General features: G+C 41.2%; 1 protein-coding gene across 7 annotated transcripts in view; it reads left to right on the top strand.

Moving 5' to 3' along the window:
- PHF20 (PHD finger protein 20) overlaps window positions 1-18,945 on the top strand; it is a 68,410-nt gene that overhangs the window by 13,389 nt on the left and 36,076 nt on the right. For all 7 annotated transcript variants that reach the window (XM_068419567.1, XM_068419566.1, XM_068419565.1 and 4 more), the window contains 7 exons: window positions 4,537-4,708; window positions 4,926-5,010; window positions 5,724-5,803; window positions 9,309-9,696; window positions 10,100-10,207; window positions 11,183-11,359; window positions 12,178-12,351. In XM_068419567.1, the coding sequence (XP_068275668.1) occupies window positions 4,537-4,708; window positions 4,926-5,010; window positions 5,724-5,803; window positions 9,309-9,696; window positions 10,100-10,207; window positions 11,183-11,359; window positions 12,178-12,351 (1,184 nt within the window). The remainder of the gene's footprint in view (window positions 1-4,536; window positions 4,709-4,925; window positions 5,011-5,723; window positions 5,804-9,308; window positions 9,697-10,099; window positions 10,208-11,182; window positions 11,360-12,177; window positions 12,352-18,945) is intronic.

Raw genomic sequence — 18,945 nt, 5'->3', positions numbered from 1 at the left:
GCCCAGGTGTGGATTTGTAGGGGACAGCAGACTTCTTTTTCCCCTGCTACTTTTACCTTCTGCTGTGTGAACAGGACCACTCTGGTGTGATTCCAGTGCACTTCTTTTATGTTGATGCAAAACTTTCCACTTGCTGATACTTCATTCTTCCAGTGCTAGACCTTCAGAGGTCCAAGCTTTTCTTGTGTGTACTTTTGTTGCTATGTTGGCACTAAACATAGTCAGAAATCTCTTGTTTGATTGGAGGGCTGGCTTTGATTCCTGTGCTCAGTACCAAACACACCAGGCAATTCATGGGCCAGTGTTGCTTCTCAAATGGCAGTAGTGCTTTGGAAAGTATTTCATCTCGGAGTGCCATTTACCTACCTTTCATGGCAGTGATTTGTGCCCTGAAAGGCTAGTTCAGGACTTTCAGGGTACTTGGATGTGATGCAAACTCTACTGAAGAGGAAACAAATTTGTGTATTCCAGCAGAGTAGTCAACACAGAGGCTGCTCCTTGCCAAAGTGCAAAGTGAATTTTGCATCTTTAGAGCTCTTATCAAAGGTTGCTTTGTTGTATCTGGAATCGTAATGTTTTGGAAGTGCACTTCAGTTCCGGGCTCAGTTGTCTGTCACCTCCTAGACTCAAACTCCAGGGAGTACAGTGAGTACTTCTGGTGCTTGGCTTAGTTCTTAGGGCTGGGCTGATGTGTCAAAGCTGTCGTGAAAGGCTTGTGACAGTGGCTGTTGACCTCAGGGCACTAAAGGGGGGAGCTCTGGCCATCAGGCAGTGCCTCTGTGCATGCTGAAAGGTCTCTTGGTACACAGTGCTGGAGCTCAGAGGATGGAGGAGTGGGTCTGCTCCAGTAGTGCAGTCCTAAATGGAGAGATCCCAGAGAGGCCAGCTGTAACGATGTACGTGCTGTCCTGGCTGAATTGAGTTCTTGGAACTTTTTGCTTTGGATCACTTAAACTCTTCAGTGCTGGCTAGCTGCAGACATCCATTCTTACTGAACAGAGGATGACTCTGCACAGGGCACCTGCAGTGGGCAAATGATGACACCTCTTCTGTTATCTTATTGTGACACCTCTTTCAAGTTCTTTTGTCTGTTGTGCGAGGAAAATGGCTATGAAGAGACTTTTGATTCTGGCTGAGGCTCTTGAGTATTGAGAACAAGATTAGTGGTGTTCGACTGTTGTACTACCCTGTAAAGGAAGAGAGTGTCAGTCCCATGAGTTTTATTGCTCATGCTGTCAGGACTTTGTCTCGGTACTGAAAAGATGAAACCCCGTAGCTGTTGTCCTTCGTAGTACTAGTTCTCCTAGATGCTTCCTTTCCTCTCAGCATTGCTTTGACTGCAGTAAGCTTGTCCCTTCCTGGCTCAGAGAGAGGGAGGGGTTTGCAGCAATTCCATTTTGGTATATGGGAAAGGAGAAGGGAGACAAACTAGGACTGAGAGATAGGAAGTCCTTCAGCCACCGCCCTGATTCTGAATTTCCAGATATTTACCTCTTCACAGGTGCTTTTGCACTTCTGTCTACAATAAACCCATTTTCATATTGTTTGCTATGCTCTGTCAGCAGTAGTCTGAAGTTGCCAGTCATTGCTAACCCCTGTCTGTTGAGGGTTATGCTGTTTGAGCTTTTGATTGTCACTTGGGTTCTTATAAAAACTAACGCCAGCAGTTTGGGCATCTTGGAGGTTTTCCCGTCCTGTTTACCCAGTGCATAAGGCCTTGAAAGGTACAAGCTGATAATTCCTTTTGAATTGAGCTGGAAAGCTACTTGTTTTGGCCTCCCAGTGTATTGCAAGAAGATGTGTCTGATTTCAGCTTGTTTTTTACAGTGTGTTAGATAAATATTCAAATTGGTACCAGTTGGGGGTTTATTACCCAGGATCAGTTAGCTGTCTTGAAGACCCATGGAGTCAGTTAAATGCTTTCTTTGTGGTTTGGGGGAGGATGTGTTGGGCCATCCCTGGACACATGGCAGTTGTACTCTTTTTCAGGCCTTAGCCAGGCTTCAGCTATTGGTCTTTCACTTTGCGTATCCTCCCATAGGATGTTTTCTTGATAAACAAGTCTGAATTTCAAGTTGCCTGTACCCCTTGGCATGTTCACAGGCTTCTTGGTGCATGTGCATGGATATGCTCTATTACTGCTCTCTGTACAGATCTGTGAGGGGTTGTGCCTCCTGATGTGTCGTGCTTGCTCAGCGCTTTGAAGGCTAGGGATGGAGTGTTGGAGGAAGCCTGCACTGTCAATGTGTGGTGCTCAGAGCTGTTGAGAACCTATGAACCTTTTGAAGGTGCCAGTGCTGTGTTTTGCATCTGAAAGGAAGGTGGTATCAGAGAGGGGGCTGTCAAAGTTTGTGGATAGATCTGGCGCAGCTTCTAACAGACACACTGTTCCAGTCAAGAGCACCAAACATACGTTTGCTGATGTTGGTTGCTTCAGAAAAAGAAGATTTGTTCAGACTTTGCAGCATGTTATCCAGGAGCTGGCTGAGAGCTCCAGTTCACCCACGCTGGCTCTGAACTAGACTGAAATTTGGTCTCATCGGGTATGTTTTTGCTGTTCTTGGTGATAAATCAGCATCTCTCCCTGCCCAGGAAGTCTTAGAAGGTGAGGTGGAATAGGTGCAGATGATACTGGTGCATGGTTCTGGGATGATGGTTCTTCTGGTGGATAAGATTCCTGCTTTTCCTGGGTATGAAGCAGGCAACAGTCTTGCATCATAGTTAGTTGACTCTTGTCATTTGGGCTTGTCTCTCCCTGGTGGGAGAAAGTTAGTGGATTGAGTGTGTTTGCCAGAGATGGTTATCTGCCTGGACTGGATCATTAGCTTGATGTTGAGCCAGTGCTCTGTCATTTTTATCAGCTTCCCTCTTGATCTTCGAGAATCTGAACAAGCCTTAGGCCCAATGCAGTCCTGATGGCAAAAGCTTCCTTCTGTTTTCTGCTTCCTACCCCTGTTTTTGCTGCGCTTTGCAGGGAACCGGGTACTGTTTTTTGTCATTGCCTGTACTGAGTCATAGGCAGCTGCTGAGATATCTAAGAAAAAATTATGTTTAATAGACCTGTGTTGTTGTATGTGGAAAGACTCTGAATATTCCCCCCTCGTGAACCTGTGCAGGGCAGTGCTTGAGGTTACCTAACTACAAAATATGTTGGCTGTCACACAAAGGCAGTTCCTTCCTTCCTGGGAAGCTGGTAACCAGTTAGAGATGCCCGTGCTGCAAGTGTCTCCCATTTGTCTTCCTCTCACCCACAGCCTTTACTGCGTGTGTTTTCATAACGTATTGGGATGAACTAATGGCATAGCTGGAGGTGTGCAGCATGGAGGGTTAGGCAGGGCCTTAGTCTGTGGTTGCAGTGTAAGTCTAGTGTGGCCTATTTGTAGCTCTTTTTGAACAAGTCATGACCGTACGTGTATCAGATCTGCTGAAGAATTTCAATTGTAGGTGGCTTTTCATCTGTGTAGGACTGTAAAATGGTATTGTGTTGCATTTAAGTCTCAGTTCTGAGGTGTCTAGGTTTTATTTTTAGCATCAGGCTTGATACTTTGGAGATACCATTTCTTTCTGCCCCTCGTTCTCTCTCTTAAACTGTGATTTATCAGCTAAAGAATACTTGTGGATTTGTTTTTGTTCCCTTCAGCCCTCTGTTCAAGAATTCAGTGGGGCCTTGCCTTCCACAAATAACTGAAAACACCAACAAGTGAAGACTTTTTCCTGGCCCTGTTATTGTGGAGGGGAAAACAAATACCTGGGATGTTATCTTCGGCTGGGATAGTGAAACATGCTGTGATTCTGAAATACTTAACCAAGTTACAAATTACCAATGCAATTAAAGAAATGCATAGTTTACGAGGTCTTCTGGATTAGAAACAACTGGATTTGACTCTTCTCAGATTCCTGTACGTCTGATACACTGAGATTTTTATTTAAAAGTCCCAGGACTTCGCAGATGAAATTTAACTTTGAGAATCTAAAACTTAAATTGGGTTTAGTGTGCCTGCTGGGCTTCTGCTGTTACACTGGGAAGATGATTCATGATGCCTGTTGATGGATATCTCTGAGAGGAGTGTGTGTATTGACCTCCAGGTGTTACCCCTGATAAGGGGGAGCTGAAGCTATCATTTTTGTGTATATGTGAAATTTCTAGGTGTAGAGAAGGTTTTTCTGACTTCTTGATCTCTAGTTACATCTTTTTTCCACCTCAGACTAAGAACTCCTTAGTTGTCTCCTCTTCCTGCAGCCGATGCTTGCCATTGCTGTTCAGTTTTGGGATTCATCCTGTGCTGAGCTCTTAGTCATTTTGTAGCATCTTTATTGCTTATACAAGTGGTACATCAAATAATATTAAGGTTGTAGAAACTAAAGGTTGTTAGGTATAGTGACTTGGCTCCCCATCACACCTGATCAAGCAGATCTTCAGATATTTTGCTTTTGATCATGCAGAAGGCCCCGTTTGTGTAATGTGTTGTACTGTAGTTGTGTCTGAGACAGCTTACCCTATTCTTAACTGAAATATTTTAATCTACCTTTGACCAGGTATCCTGCTCACATTGAGGAAATTGATTATGAAGAAGGAAAAGTACTTATCCATTTCAAACGCTGGAACCATAGATATGATGAATGGTTTTGTTGGGACAGTCCTTACTTGCGTCCCTTAGAGAAGATACAGTTAAGAAAAGAAGGATTGCATGAGGAAGAAGGTTGTGCAGTAAGTAGAAAATAGAGGACATTTGAATATGTAACAGTTTAATGTGCAGTTATATGAATTATGACCATTAAAATGCTTCACTGTTGCTGTGTTGCCTGCTGTGTAAGTTTTATTATTTATTTTAAATATTGGAAAATGAATTATTTTGGTGTTTTAATTAAAAGTTGTATGTTTCAGTAATTCTTGGATGAAAACACTTTTACCTACTGTCTTGTAGGGGTTTCATGTAAATGATCAGGTATTGGCATGCTGGTCTGACTGTCGCTTCTATCCAGCCAAAGTTACTTCTGTTAACAAAGATGGTAAGGAGGCGCTCTTGGTTTTGTCGTGCTTGTTAGCAATGCACTGCTAGTTGTGTTGTAACCTTTTTGTTCAGGTGGAGAGAGAGTACAGCAGACAGAAAACTGTGAAAAGTTTTACTTTTATTACTTTTTTAACCTAACCTCTTACCCATTTCACAAGATAAAAGAACTGTCTGCTGGGATATCTAGTCAGTAATTGCTTTAAGTAGATGTTTGGGAAAAGTTGTTTCATCTTAAGTTTGTCAAGAGATGCATATAACCACAGTAAAGCTAGTGTCAGAGCTGCAACCCCCCTTTACAAATAGAGGAGAAAAAAAAAGGCACAGCCATGCTTCTCCTTTATCAGTGAGGAACCATGAAGGACTTGTTCTTGTGCTGTGCTTTCTTTAGATGGAGTATGCATTAAGGTCAAGGAGAAAAAGTCTGTGTAATTATCTGTTGGAGTATTGGGGTTTTGTGGGGAAAGTGTATCTAAGGAGCAACTCTAAGCTTAGACATGCACCTTTAAGCTTACCATAATTATTTTTGATAACTTCACTGTTTCTCCCTTACCTGGCCTGTGATAAGACCTCTGCTATTGAAGTTTCTAACAACACAGATAAGGCAGCTTTTATCTAGAGCTAAATACGCAGCTAGAGTATTGGAGCTGTTAGCAGATGCTCTGTAAATACCTTCTGGTCTTCAAGCTCCTGTGCTTTATTTTCAAATTTTAGGTACATACACTGTGAAGTTTTATGATGGTGTAGTTCAGACTGTCAAAAACATTCATGTCAAAGCTTTTTCCAAAGATCAGGTAAGTCTTCGTGCTACTAGAATATTCTAAATTTAACAGTTCAGGTGGCTAGATTTGATGGATTATAAAGTATTAAATGAATGAAACATCTCTATTGCTACCATACAATACATCTGAAATAAAATTCATTAAAATAAAAAGGTTGTGCACATCTTCATGGTATGATTTGCAAAGCTTTCAGGTTCATGTTCTCATGAATGCACCTCTTGATCTAAAGATGTCACAGGCGTGTAAATCAAACAGTTTTCTAAAAATCGTTGGCAGATTCAGAATGTACGTACTAAAGCTAGTGGTAGATTATTGAAACACACTTTATCTCACCTGTTTGAGATTAGCTTAAATAAATGCATCTTAAGATGAAGGGATGGGAGCTATGGAGTGGACAGAAACTATTCTTTCCCAAAGTAACCACTTGATTGTCTTGAGACTTTTAAGGAAGCTGTCTAGTAATCCTTTACCTCACAACTTTGAGAAGAGAAGCTTTTTTACTAAACCATGTTCTGCTCCTATGGTTTGGCTGTTCTACCAACCCTTCACCTTTCACAGCACTGGCTGTGGGTTCAACCTTCAGCTTGTGATGGAAGGTTGTAGTGAGCCATTCGGGGGGGGAAGAAAAAAAATCCCAAACCAAAAACACACACAGCTTTCTCCTTCTCATGGTGAGAAGGAAGAAGGGCTGCTTTGTAGTTCAGTTTTTGTGTGCGGGCACTTTGTAGGTTCTAGTCCTGTGTAACTTGGTTAAAACTTCTTAAGAACCTGCTTCAGAATAATTTTCATTACAAGAATGGTTTTAAGTTTGAGATCTTGCCATGCATTCCTGTGTGGTAGGTGTAGCCTGTGTTTTTAGTTCTGCCTTCTGCTTTAGTTTTAAGGAACTTTAGGTTTGAACAAAGAAACTGAATCCCTCTCCCCAACACAAGTCTTAAATACAGATTCCAATAATGAATGTTAGAGGATACAACTTAAACATGTCACTGGTGGGAAGAGGCATGCTGTTCTGTGGAGGTCTCCAGATCTGTGTATCTGCCACGCTGGGAGGGAAAACTATTTCAGGGTTGCCACGAATTACTCTTAATAGCTTTCAAATGGTAATGATTGTGCCTGGTTGAGGGTTGACTAATACTCACAAGGGAACTACCTGAAGAATTTTCATCGTCATGAGAAATATTTCTACCACATTTAACCTTAAATACGTGAAGTTGAACAATCTTAATATTCTGCATAAGAAAGGCAAAATATTGTCTCTCCTCTCCCCGTTAGGGAGTTTCATGTTTCCGTGTAGCTTTGGGTAGGTTTTGAAAGGAGTTTAAGTTTTCTTCGCCCTTTAACCACTGACTGGGAAGATTTCTCTTAACCCAGGAGATAAGTTATGCTAGGCCATTTTGTTCTGTCCTTTAGCATAAAAAAGCATAAGGGGAGAATTTCCTAGTGAGCTCTGTTTACTCAATCAGAAGTAAAGTCTAAAAGAATACTTGAGCCAGTGGAGAGCTCAAGAATCAGTTGTGAATGTAAGTTACTTACGGTGTGGGTTCAGATACAGCACTAATGTAGCAGCGTGCTGGCAGTGGAAGGAAAGTGTCTTGTTCCTGTTCATCAATAGGAGAGACTGTAGACATGAAGAATACACATGGCTCATATCTTAGATGTTTTTTAAAAAAAAACCCAAACCCACCTGGTTTCTGAAGGGAGCAACGTAAGCTGGTCATCTTTAATGACAGTGTTACTCTGTCCCTGTGTAGAGGGTGTAACATATTGAACAGTGATGGTAAAATGCTAATGACCTACACAGTGTGTATGTACTTCCGCAAGGACACACAGCTTTTAAGAGTTCAGTAACGTCAAGAGGTAATTCAGATATACTGGTTTTATGGTTCAGTTTCTTGAGAATAATGTGATTAAGACGGTTCATGTGTGTTCCAGTACCACATACTTGATTCAAATTGGATGGTTCTCTGAGCAGTGCAGCTGATGAAAACTGATGTCTGAGGGTTATTTTTTGAGTTGTTTTTTTACTAATGTTTGAGTTTCTACTGAAGCTTCTCCCATAGCTGTGGCATTTAAGGAATTTACAGAAGACAGATTTTTATGATGCCTGGTAAAAGTGGTGCTCAGACACCTAAGAAGGTGAAAGACTTTCTTTCCCTAAAAAGTGATTTTTCTTTTTTAATCTACTCTGTGCCAACTATGGTTGAAGTAATATCATAGAGGGTAGAGCAGATTGCACATTCACCATTTTATTGTATCAAGATTATTTCTTAGGACTGTGGTCTGAAAATGACAATCTTAAGAGGTATCATGTAAGCCACATGTAGACAGGAAGATTGGGGTGGGAAGAGGCAAGATATAGTGTAGTCCAAGGAGACAGTCTTAAGTGTATTCTCAGAATTTTATATGACTCAAATCAGCTGTTCTGCTTTCTTGCCCCGAAGAGGTATCCAGAGGTATTGAGCCTTTCTTGTCCTCTGATCCTTATTCAAAGTTTAAGCTTGTTGTGCCTTGCACAACTGTGGCTGGAAGGGAGTATGGTTGCTCTGTCATGCTTCAGGTTATTAGGCAGTGGGAAGAGGGAAGTTAGTTCCACTAAAGGCAGCGTTGACACACGATCCAATATAAATTATTAATCCAGGCACAAAGTTGGAAGGTTTCTGTTCATCAGAGCAGAGAAGTTCCAGGACAGCCTGTAGCAGGATCATTGGAAGGGGAAAAAAAAAACAAATCAGCATTCCCCCCAGGTGGTGTTAATACAAAACCTGATCACAAAGCGGAGAGGACATTGAGTAGCAGTGCCCTGCTGGTGTAGGGGTGTTCTTCGTGGTGCCATGTAAGAACTATGGGGAGATGAGATTGCAGTTGAATATTGTTTCAGTAGCTTGCTGGCCAGGGACTGTTAAGGATTTTTGTGTCCTCTCATGCTGAATACAAATTACAGAAAGACAAAACTTTAAAGTTTTGGTTTTAAGTTTAAATGTGTAAACTTTAACATCATGTGCTTCCTGAGGCAATTCATGATTGCAGTTGCTTTACATGACTCTTAGCACGTTTCAGTAGCCGTGATAATTCCAAGCTAAATACTGATCTATTTTGAACGACACACTTTTGTGAAAGGAAGACAGTTTTTGCACCCAAGTGATTGAGCTGTTTGCCCTTTTCTGTGCTCTTGACTCGCACTCTTTCCTCAGTGTCCCAAGTAGGCTTTAAGTAGTACTGCGCAGGCTAGCGTGGACCGAGCCTGCACATGAGAATGAAGAAACAGCAAATCTCTTATGCCATTGAGTTGTGGAAAGAGTGAATCTGTTGCACTGTCCCACTGGAGCTGCGTGGGTGCTTGCACAATTCACGTGCACAATTCAAGTGCCTCTACGTTTTAATCTGTGGGTTGCGATAGAGTATATTCTTCTGTCCTTTGAGAAATTGGACAAGGGTGCAAGTCTGCTAAATAAAAAGGTGGGGGAGGACTTGCAGATTGCAGTAAGTTACTTTTCATATGTCATTCTCTTTATTCTAGAATATTGTGGGTAATGCTAAGCCTAAGGAAAGAGGTAATGAAATTCCGTCATCTCCTGAAAAGCGGGAGAAATTTAAAGAACAGAGGAAAGCAACAGGTAATGCAAAGAAAGACAAGGATGAAAAGACATTAAAGACTGAGAAAAGAGTTAAGCAACCTGACAAAGAAGGAAAACTGATAGTCATCTCAGAAAAAGGCAAGGTCTCAGAAAAGAATATATCTAAGAATGGAAAAGAAGATAAAGAGAATATATCAGAGAATGATATGGAATATTCAGTAGATACACAAATTGAGAAGAAGCCTGAGAATGACAATGTAAAGAGCCCACAGGAAAACGCAAAAGAAACCAAACGAAAACGTGGAAGACCACCGATAACACCTCCAACGGGTAGGTGGCTAAACTTAAATGTTTAGGCCCTATGTCGGAACCCTTCTAAACTTACCTAAAGGAATGAAAAACATCTTGCTCTCTCACAGTTTAAGTGTCTAGAAACTTTAAAAAAATTTTAAACTCATCTTTGTTCAGGCTTGGTTAGGACAGCTGAGAGCATCCTTGATAGTCAGGTTTGGAGCTCAGTGGTTTGGTCAGAGATTAGATTTAGGCAGGTAATCTTCATATATTATAAAACGTCTGCGGTGGGATTAAATGCTAATACGTAGACTTCAGAAAGCCAGATGAAACTGAGTGTATGCAAGCCTAATATTTCAAGTAGTGAGGCTTGGGAATTTATGTTTTAAAGAGTTTTGTAGCTTCATATCCAGTCAATTTTTCTTCTCTATCTAATATGTAGAGCCAGGTTCTCAGACACTGCAGCCCATAACTTTGGAGCTAAGACGTCGGAAAATACCTAAAGGAGGTGAAGTTCCATCAAAGCGTCCCAGGATTGAAAAAAACTTGTGTGAGTATTTTTTGGTATTCAACTCTCACAGTATTTGTACATGTAAATTCTTGAAGCTTAAGTGGAGGGGGAAAAAAGTCTGTAGTATTGACCTTGAACTGTGATACATGAAATGGCTGAAGTGCAGCACCTGTTTTTATTGAATTGGCCATTCATGTGGAGCAGCATCATGCTGAAATTCCCTCGTAAATCTTGGAAGCTGGGTTTGGATAAAGGGGCCACAAGCTGAGTCTTGATGCAGAAGTTCATAGACATAGGGGAGGCGGTGATTTATGTTGCATCCAATACGTAGAATATTATAAAAGCCTTTTTCTAGTTGTAGAAACTCTTTAGTTACTAGATGGAGGATCTACCACATTGCTCAGCAGAGAAACTTTAATACTAGATAAATATTCATGTCACTGATGTCTGATAGCTTCTACTTTATCTGTGTAGTGATGTTGAAGAACTTGAGTGTGTTCATTAGGAAAGAAGATTATATTCTTTGTAGTAGTATCATGAGCAAGGAGATGAAGATCTGAAGAAGGCTGTCTTTCCCTTCCTTAGGACCACAGAGTCTTAAAGCTTCAGTGCGCACACGTTATCCAGCATAGGGTCAAAGTTGTTTGTGTGGCTGAATTGTCTCATCTAACTTCTGGTATTGCTTATGTCCCTGGGACAGTTGCTGTTTAAAGCAATGTTATACCAGTAACATACTGATCTGTATTCTTAGTTCAAATCTGTTACTAAAAGAACAAGTTGAGAGACTACAAGAAATGCTTTTGCTCTATTTTTATGCTTATTTATAACTGTTAATACGATTGTAGCTTTTACAGAAAGATCTAATCACCAGGGCTGATTAGCTTTTGCTATTAACCTCAGTCCTTAAAAAACACGCTTTCAAACTGCCACTGGGAGGGGAGATCTTTGAAGTTTACTTGTGAGCTATTTAGTAATCCTGTAACTGCATGGTACCATTAAATCTGTCTACTCCAGCTCAGGAAAAATTGAAGAACTCTTCAGATAACCCTGAGAGAGACCAGATCAGAAGACGATCTTCAAGACTCTCATCTAGTATTAGCCATGAGGTTTTAAATACAGATCATGTCACAGCTTCAACGGAAATCCAGCCTTTGAAAGATGCAGTATCTAACCAAAAAGAATCTGAGAAGGGTAAGCAGCTTCCTGGTACGTTCTGGTTCTGTGGTGGCATGGCAGTCACCTGCTTGTTGCAAGCGTTGTATTTTCACTTGCATAACTTCCAGGCTCTATATCTGCAATTAAAACCTGATTTCAGCAGCAGTGCAGAGAAAACTCAAGGAAAGTTTTTATATCTCTCTCCGCTGCCCTGAGCGCCTTTTGCTTTTGATTCCCTCTCCATCAGTAACCCTAGCATTTCCCTCGCGTGGTGGGAGCTTTTCCAGTAGAGGGATAACTGGCCTTGCTTAAAGGAGAGTTCCATAGGTTGTAAAATAACTTAAAGGACATATTGTGGTTGGTTTTTTGTTTTCTTTTTTTAAGGGATTCAGGTTATGCTTGTGAAAATGGGGTAATTACAAAATTTTAATACTTTTAGATTGAAGAGTTAACCCAGATGTTAAATTTACAGTTTAATCCTCTTGTTGATCACTAAAAACACCAAACAGGATGCTTTTATTCTTAGACTGGGTGGAGATAATGCTCCCTTTTTCTGCCTTGTTCTTCGCTACCTTTCCCTTTCAGGGGGAGCTCTGATAATGGTTGGAGGAGACCTGTCCCATTTTAGGCTATAAAGAGCTAGCAGCCTGAGTGTTTCTAAGCAGCTCTAAATTTAGAGGGTTGCTACAAGTAGCTGTGTTGTAAAAACTTAATTTCATGTTAATACAACAGCAAGCAGTCTGAGCATGGATGGATATTTGCCTCCACTGTGATGTGATGAACACACACACCAGAGTTCTGGAATATGCTTTTTTGTGCGTTTTACTCAATGAAAATCTTTTCCTCCATTCTAGTCCAGTTAGAAACTCCTGTTGAATCTGACCAAAGTTTCAGTGAACAAGGATCTCCTGGAAACACATCACGTAGCACAGCACCCAGTACGGATGCCAGTTCACAGGAAGAAAAAGTTGAAGACACTGAGTCTTCCTCCGTTACTGTCAGAACTCAAGAACCTGCTGCTGCTACAGGTTCGGATTTTGATTTCTTATTTAATATTGATGCATTTCTTAAGGCAACTGATGCCGAGTGTTTCATGCTTGTACGAGTGTCACTAACAAAAATTGTGTGTTCTTGCAATGTAAACCACAGGGGAAAATGCATATTTTTATTCCTTATGGGCTCAGTTTTGATCTTCTGCTTTGGAGATTGACGGCAATCTTCCAAAAAGTGGAAATTGTAATTTTTAAATGACTGAGTGTAATATTTTTAGCGTGTGAAAGGTGAAATTAACAAATGCTTGTTTTCAGGTTACAATTTAATGTTTGTAATTCTGGATTAAGTTGGACTAACATCTTAAAAGGTCAGGTTCTTTTGTCATTTCTGTGCTGCAGGTATGTGGTAGCATTGATGTTTGGGAATTCTGATTGTGCATGTCTATATCTTTGTTTTGGCTTCTGTTATACTTAAGCCCTAGACTGTATAGAGGTTTTAGTGCAAATTTATGAAATAGTTCAAACATTTCGGTGTCTGTATTAATAATAGACATATTCTGTGTTCTCTTAGCTGGGGAGTGTACTTACCTTGCTGTTTCAAATTAAAATCTCCTGTATAGATAGTGGACTACACCAAAACATAGTGCTCTCCTGTGATTATTTTTCCTAACTTTAATACACGGATCTGCAGTTAATTGGGGAAACTTGAACTACAAATTCCCTAATTTAAGCTTCTTTGATAGAGCGTAATTTTAAGTGGAACAGAGCATTTAGGGGATTTACAGTTGCTCAGCATTGCTAGAGTAATCTGTATGTGCTAGCTTTCATCCTGTTTGGTTATTCCAAATTTACCCTCCTGCTTGCATGTGTCCTCTTTCACCCTCTCTCGTGTAACTGTGCAAATGAAATGACCTCTCCCTTTTCCACTGATGTGCACTTTCAGTGCAGGAAGGAATTTACCTCTTTTCTTTGGCTCAGGTTTGATGTGTAAATGGTCTTTTACTATTGAAAAGTCAAAGCTCTTTTGATCTTGCTCTTCTTGCTAACCAGGCTGATGGTACATTCTAACTGGTATATGCAGGGTCTTTTCAGTTGGTGTGTTGAGGCCGTGCCTTTCCTTCCCTGCATTCTGGCAGTGAGTTCAGAAGATATGGAGTGGCTGCAGATTGTTTTTGCTAGTCAGGCTGCTGTGTCCTTTTCAGTCTGTAAAGTACTTCTGGGTTTAACTTTTTTTTTTTAACTGACGGGTTGTAGCTTGTTTTGGTTCGTGAAGGCAAAACCACTGTTTGGTTGTTGTACCAGAACAGAACATTTCTCTGATACCAAGGAAATGCCATTACTCTCTGTATTAGCTCTGAGTACATGAGCTATTGACAGCTTGCCTGTGAATCTCTGAAGCAAAGGAAGGATGTGAAAAGTGTCGCTCCTTCCAGTGGATAGAAATTTGTTCCTTGCCCCCTTGTATCAGGTAGAACCAATTTAATGTACACTTTAAAGTTCAAGTTGAATACTTCCTCTGAGTAATTGCAGTGCAACATCACTGGTTTCCTTAAGTTCATGTGCTGACAACTGGTGAAGTTCCTCACAAGTGCTTGTCAGGTAGTGCTGTAATAGTCTGTGTTAGCTAAACTGATACCCTGTCTATTAGAAGTTTGCAGTACCAGCAGTGGTAGCAGCTAGTGCTGTGCTTTGTAGCTCTTTCCTTTGGAATTTGAAGTTCCTCTCCTCCAAGATGCCCTTGAAACTGAAGAGGCATCCTTGAATGTAATTTTGTTAAGATGAATAACCATGTACGGTTTGCAAACTTCTCACCCTGGAGTAGCTTTTGTGGATAGGAGGAGAGGCTGTCTGCTGTACCAGCAAAGGAGCATTAATGTGTTTTTGTTTTTTTTTTTTTCTTCCTTCATTGGATCTCTGGAAGATGCCCCTGGAGTTCTTAACAGAAAGACTGCTGACACTTGTGTCACTGGGAGTGCAGAGAAATGCTAAAAAGCAGCGATGCTTCTTGTTCCTGTTGGAATCTTGTGCTTTGGGCAAGCAGAAATAGTGGTGGCTGTTGTGACTCCAGTCTTAGGCATGTGAGAAGGTGTGCAGGTACAGGTGTGGCTCCAGACAGGTACAGTGAAGTGAAGTGCTGTCCTGGTTTGGCCTAAAACAGAACGAATTTTCCTTTCAGTGATTTTTACTTTCAGCTCAGTCTCTTCTAAGTAACTGCACTTTCTGACACTAACTGCATGTTTTGCAGACAGTCTCTGCTTCCAGGGCTGATAACGCTCGAAGTTTGTAGTTATCGCTGAGGCAGCGGTAGGGATGTTGTGCAGAAAGGCTCTTGCAGTACTTATTCCTAGAGAAACCAAGGTCACTGCTGAATTCCTCACTGCTTACGAGTGAAGAGCCGAGGGGGGGTCGCAGCTGCAGGGGGGAGCGGACAGGGCAGGTGACCCAGAATTGACCAATGAAGGTATTCCATCCCATACACGTCATTCTTAGTATAAAGCGGGGGGATCACGAGGGTCTTGCCCCTCCTGGTATGGCTGGTGTCCCAAAAGGACTCTGTTTTAACTTTCCAACCCATAAGTCTCTCTCCCTTTTCTCTTTCCCTTCCCCTTCTGGGGGCAGGGAGGAAGGTTAATAGTCTCTGCCACCGGTTTACTAGCCGGCCCAGCCTCAAACTGTGACAGTTGCTCTGAGGTGAAGTGTGCAGGACTTGTACCGTAGAGACAGCTCTTCTAAGAGATACAGCAGGTTATAGCAGTTTTGAAAATGGAAAGAATTTTTAGTATGTCTGAAAATACTCCCTTTTCAGCCTCTGACAAGCTATTTAACAGAAGAGAAAGCATGGCAAAGCTTTCTGCTACAGTGGATACAGTCACCTTTTGGACATGCTCTATGCAGGAAAACGATATGATAAAATGCTTTTTATTTTTTTATTAGTGTGGTGCTGCAGGGTTTGACATCTGGCATTTGCTGCTGGGAGCACGCAGCTCACAACCACTGTATGGGCTGAGTATAACTGTATTTTATATTAGCATTAGTATTGATACTGGTTTTCTTATTTTATTAAATCTGTTTCCATTTCAACCCACAAGTCTCCTTTCCTTTTCCCAATTCCCTTTCTCAGCTGGGGAGGGGTCACTGGGTGATAGAACAGCTGGTTATTGTTTAGCCCTGGATGGGGGATAACAGACACGTGCCTACCCAAAGCCTCTGGTACAGCTTGTGCACTCTTGACACTGACACTTGTCAGCACTTGAGGGAGCTGGATTAAAGTTAACTCAGGAATATGCACTCATTGAGTTCTGACCTGAGGTTCAGCACTGTGGTGGTGTCTGAAAATCCACACTTTTGAGTGTGGGTGTTGTTTCACTTAATTAAAGCTGTCTTGTTTAATATTAGAAATGCCAGATGTGCACCTGGGGTGACATCCAGATGGGGCAAGCAGGTGTTTTTAATGGTGAAAACTCTAAAGAACTGTACAGGGTCTTCTTGAGTAAATACTGTCACCTTAAATACAAGTACAAAAATCTATGTTTCCATACTTAACCAGCATTAAAAATGTTATTCATGAGTGGTTTGTTGATACAAGAGTTTTTAAATCCATAGATCCTATCATGGATAAATGTTTTGTAGTTAAAAGTGGATTTGGATTTATGTTTTCCTGTATGTGCTTCTGTCTTACTCGTGGGATCGTGCCTGCACGCTCCAGTGCTGATGAGCTGCCTGATGGGGCTTGTGCAAGAGTCTGTGCATGCTGTCCTAAAAACAACGTGTTGGAGGCTGAAAGCTGAGTTAACTTATGTTGTGGGGAATTACCAAGGGGACAGACAGACATACATCTCTCCAAATACTAATAACTGTATGTCAAGCAGTTACATACTCAGACTGCCATGTGCATTAGAGAGATTTGGGGTTTGGAAAGGCGAGAAGTATGTTGTCAGAGTAGGTGGTGCGGGTGGAGAAAAGGGGTATTTCTTCCGTGCAAGATTCCCCCAAAATAAAGCATGGAAGTTAAGGTCAAAGATAACTTCTCTAACCCAGCACTAACTTCACTTGTCTGTAGGCTTTAATTCTAATCGCTTGATGGGAATTCATTCTCTTCCTGTAGGAAAATACTACAAAGCATAATCAAATTAATAACCTTCATTTTCTTCAGTGTGTTGTGTTAGTGTTGGTTTGGCGTGGGTGAGTGCACCCTGGTAGTACTAGTTTTAACTTGCATGGTGTATAGGAAGAACATTATTTTTATAGCATTTGAGTATCAGGAATTTTTAAGGACAAATGCTCTTTTTAAAAGAGTGTTTTCCCAGTCACTGGTTGGTAGATGATCCAGATTTATAGTAGTTGCAGACATTTGTAACAGCAAATACAACGTGGAGTGGTTATATGCTTGTTATGGTTTAAAATGTATATGCCTCTAAGGTGTTCTGAAAGGGCACTACAGCATTGCTGGTCAAAACTTAAGTTCCTTTTTTAAAATTTTCAGCAAAATTCTATTTGATTACATGTACAAGAAGATAAAAATCCTATTCTGCTGATTTTTGGCTCCCCTAATGTTTAGGGACCAGAATTGGTGATTAGGATTTTAGCTAAATCAAGTTGTCTTTCAAAAAACCAGGTGAGAGTCTGTTGGCAAATTTTTGCAGCCAGTTGAAGCTCTGTTTTGTATATGTGAAAACAGGCTTAGAAGCACTCTACAGCTGTTTGTGTGGCTTTACTTTTACCAACTGATTTGACTTCCAAGGTGAGCTGCTTTTGCTTTGCACAGATCTGCTGTTGTGTTTGTAGTTGTATTTCCCAGAACTCTAAAAGCTGCTTTTTTATTTGCACAGACACGCATCAGGGATTTCGTTTGCCTTGTACTTACCACATGTTTTTCTAATTTTGTCACTTTTGGCTTTGGGTTTCAGTCAAGGAGAAGCATAATATCTCTGCATCTGGCTTGAGAGAGCAGCTGTGTGTCCTGCAGCTTACCTAGGTAGGCTTTGATTCCTTCAAGGCAGTGTAAGGTGTCATTTTAAGCCTAATAATATAGTACATAACGAAGCCCACCCTGCCTTGCTTACTCTGTTTCTTGCAGATAGACACCAGGCTCTGGACACTGTTTCAGTTACACCTTAAAGTGCATCCCCCCAGCTGCTAGCCCCCTCTGAAGGGATGTGGAGGGTTGCACAGTAGTGCACTGCACACTTACAGCTTTTTGTGCAGTATAGACCTCCCCGGGTTTATTGTTAGAAATTTAGTGCCAGCACAGGGAGAAAATGGTGAGTGGAGGATCCGATGAAATGCTGTCTTGAGTAGTTCTTTCAATGTCAAGTAATGTTTGAAGCTCAAAAATCACAACTTTGTGAACCTGTGATGATCTGTGATTATTAATGCTGCCTCTGTTTATTAAACCAAGCATCTACTCGATGTAGTTGAGTGGATTCAGGACACACTGGAAATGCTTAGATGCTGCCCTTGCTTAAAGTAGTTTAAGAGCAGCAATTAGGCAAGATGTTCTTTGTTTCACAGTTGAGGTCTTGAAAGACAGAGGTTTATGAAAATAAACAAAGCAGCATAGTTTGGGTGCTAAAATGATGAACAGGAACGCTTACGGTAAGCTCAAAAAAAACCAACACAAGATTTCAGAAGAAATAAGACCAAAGAAATAGATAATTAATGAGGAAGCCAGGCCAATGGTGTGAAGTGATCCAACGCACAGTGTGAAACGTGTCAGCTGGGCCTTAGCCTTAGAAGGCTGTGTTTAAAATGTGGACTATTATGAGAATTAGATGTATTCCCAAGCAAGCACCGGCTCAAAAATGGTTCTTAGAATTTTGAAACTGACTGTGTTGAACTGGTAATATTAGACCCCACAGGTCAACTTCATGTTTGTGTGAATAGATGGAAATGGGTGAGATGAGGTTTTGTCATCATTATCCAGAATCATCTGTGCAGTTACCCCCGGGACACATAAAATTTATGTCTGCAGTTCAAGAAGGGTAATGGTAACAAAGTAATCTTGAAAATAATACAGATGGAAGCACCGGAGAACATACGTTCTGGAGAGGCTCAATGTGTTTAGTCTACAGCACGTGAAGGAATAATTTGATTTTTGCTTAATATTTCTGCCGAGACCAGGAAATAGAGACTAGAAGTCTCATCAGTTTAACAGGCAATTGTGTGTGAAGATCTACTGGCTAGAAACTGCAGGAAGGCCAGCTTTATTTTGGGGGAAAATGCTGAGTGTTACGTTCACTGTTGGCTTTCTGGCGTAGCTTACCATTGTGTTGCAGAAGATGCCTCAGGGTGGCAGACCTTCAGTGAAGATGCTGTGCTGCTGCCAAACATTCCTGTCCCAGCAGGAGTCAATTCAAACAAAGAATCGGTGGTGGGGGAAGAAAAATCTCATGTGGATTCAGAAGCTTCAGAGAGTGACATTTTACTGTAAACTTACTGTAAACATGGTCTTAGGTCGAACCTTGGATAATACAGCACAAGGAGAAGTGAGAGAGGCTGCAGACTTAAATGCTGAAGGGATTTTTTTTCTCTGTAGTGAAAGTTTAAGGAGACAGTGTTGCTTGGCCTTGAGTCTCTGTGTTAGCCATTGTAATGGCTGATTGAATGCCAGGTGAGGGGTTTTAATTTTGG

Source organism: Nyctibius grandis, chromosome 28, assembly GCF_013368605.1.
Source record: "Nyctibius grandis isolate bNycGra1 chromosome 28, bNycGra1.pri, whole genome shotgun sequence".
NCBI lineage: Eukaryota > Metazoa > Chordata > Aves > Nyctibiiformes > Nyctibiidae > Nyctibius > Nyctibius grandis.
Note: the sequence above shows the minus strand (reverse complement) of the source record. Positions and strands in the feature narration are given on the sequence as shown.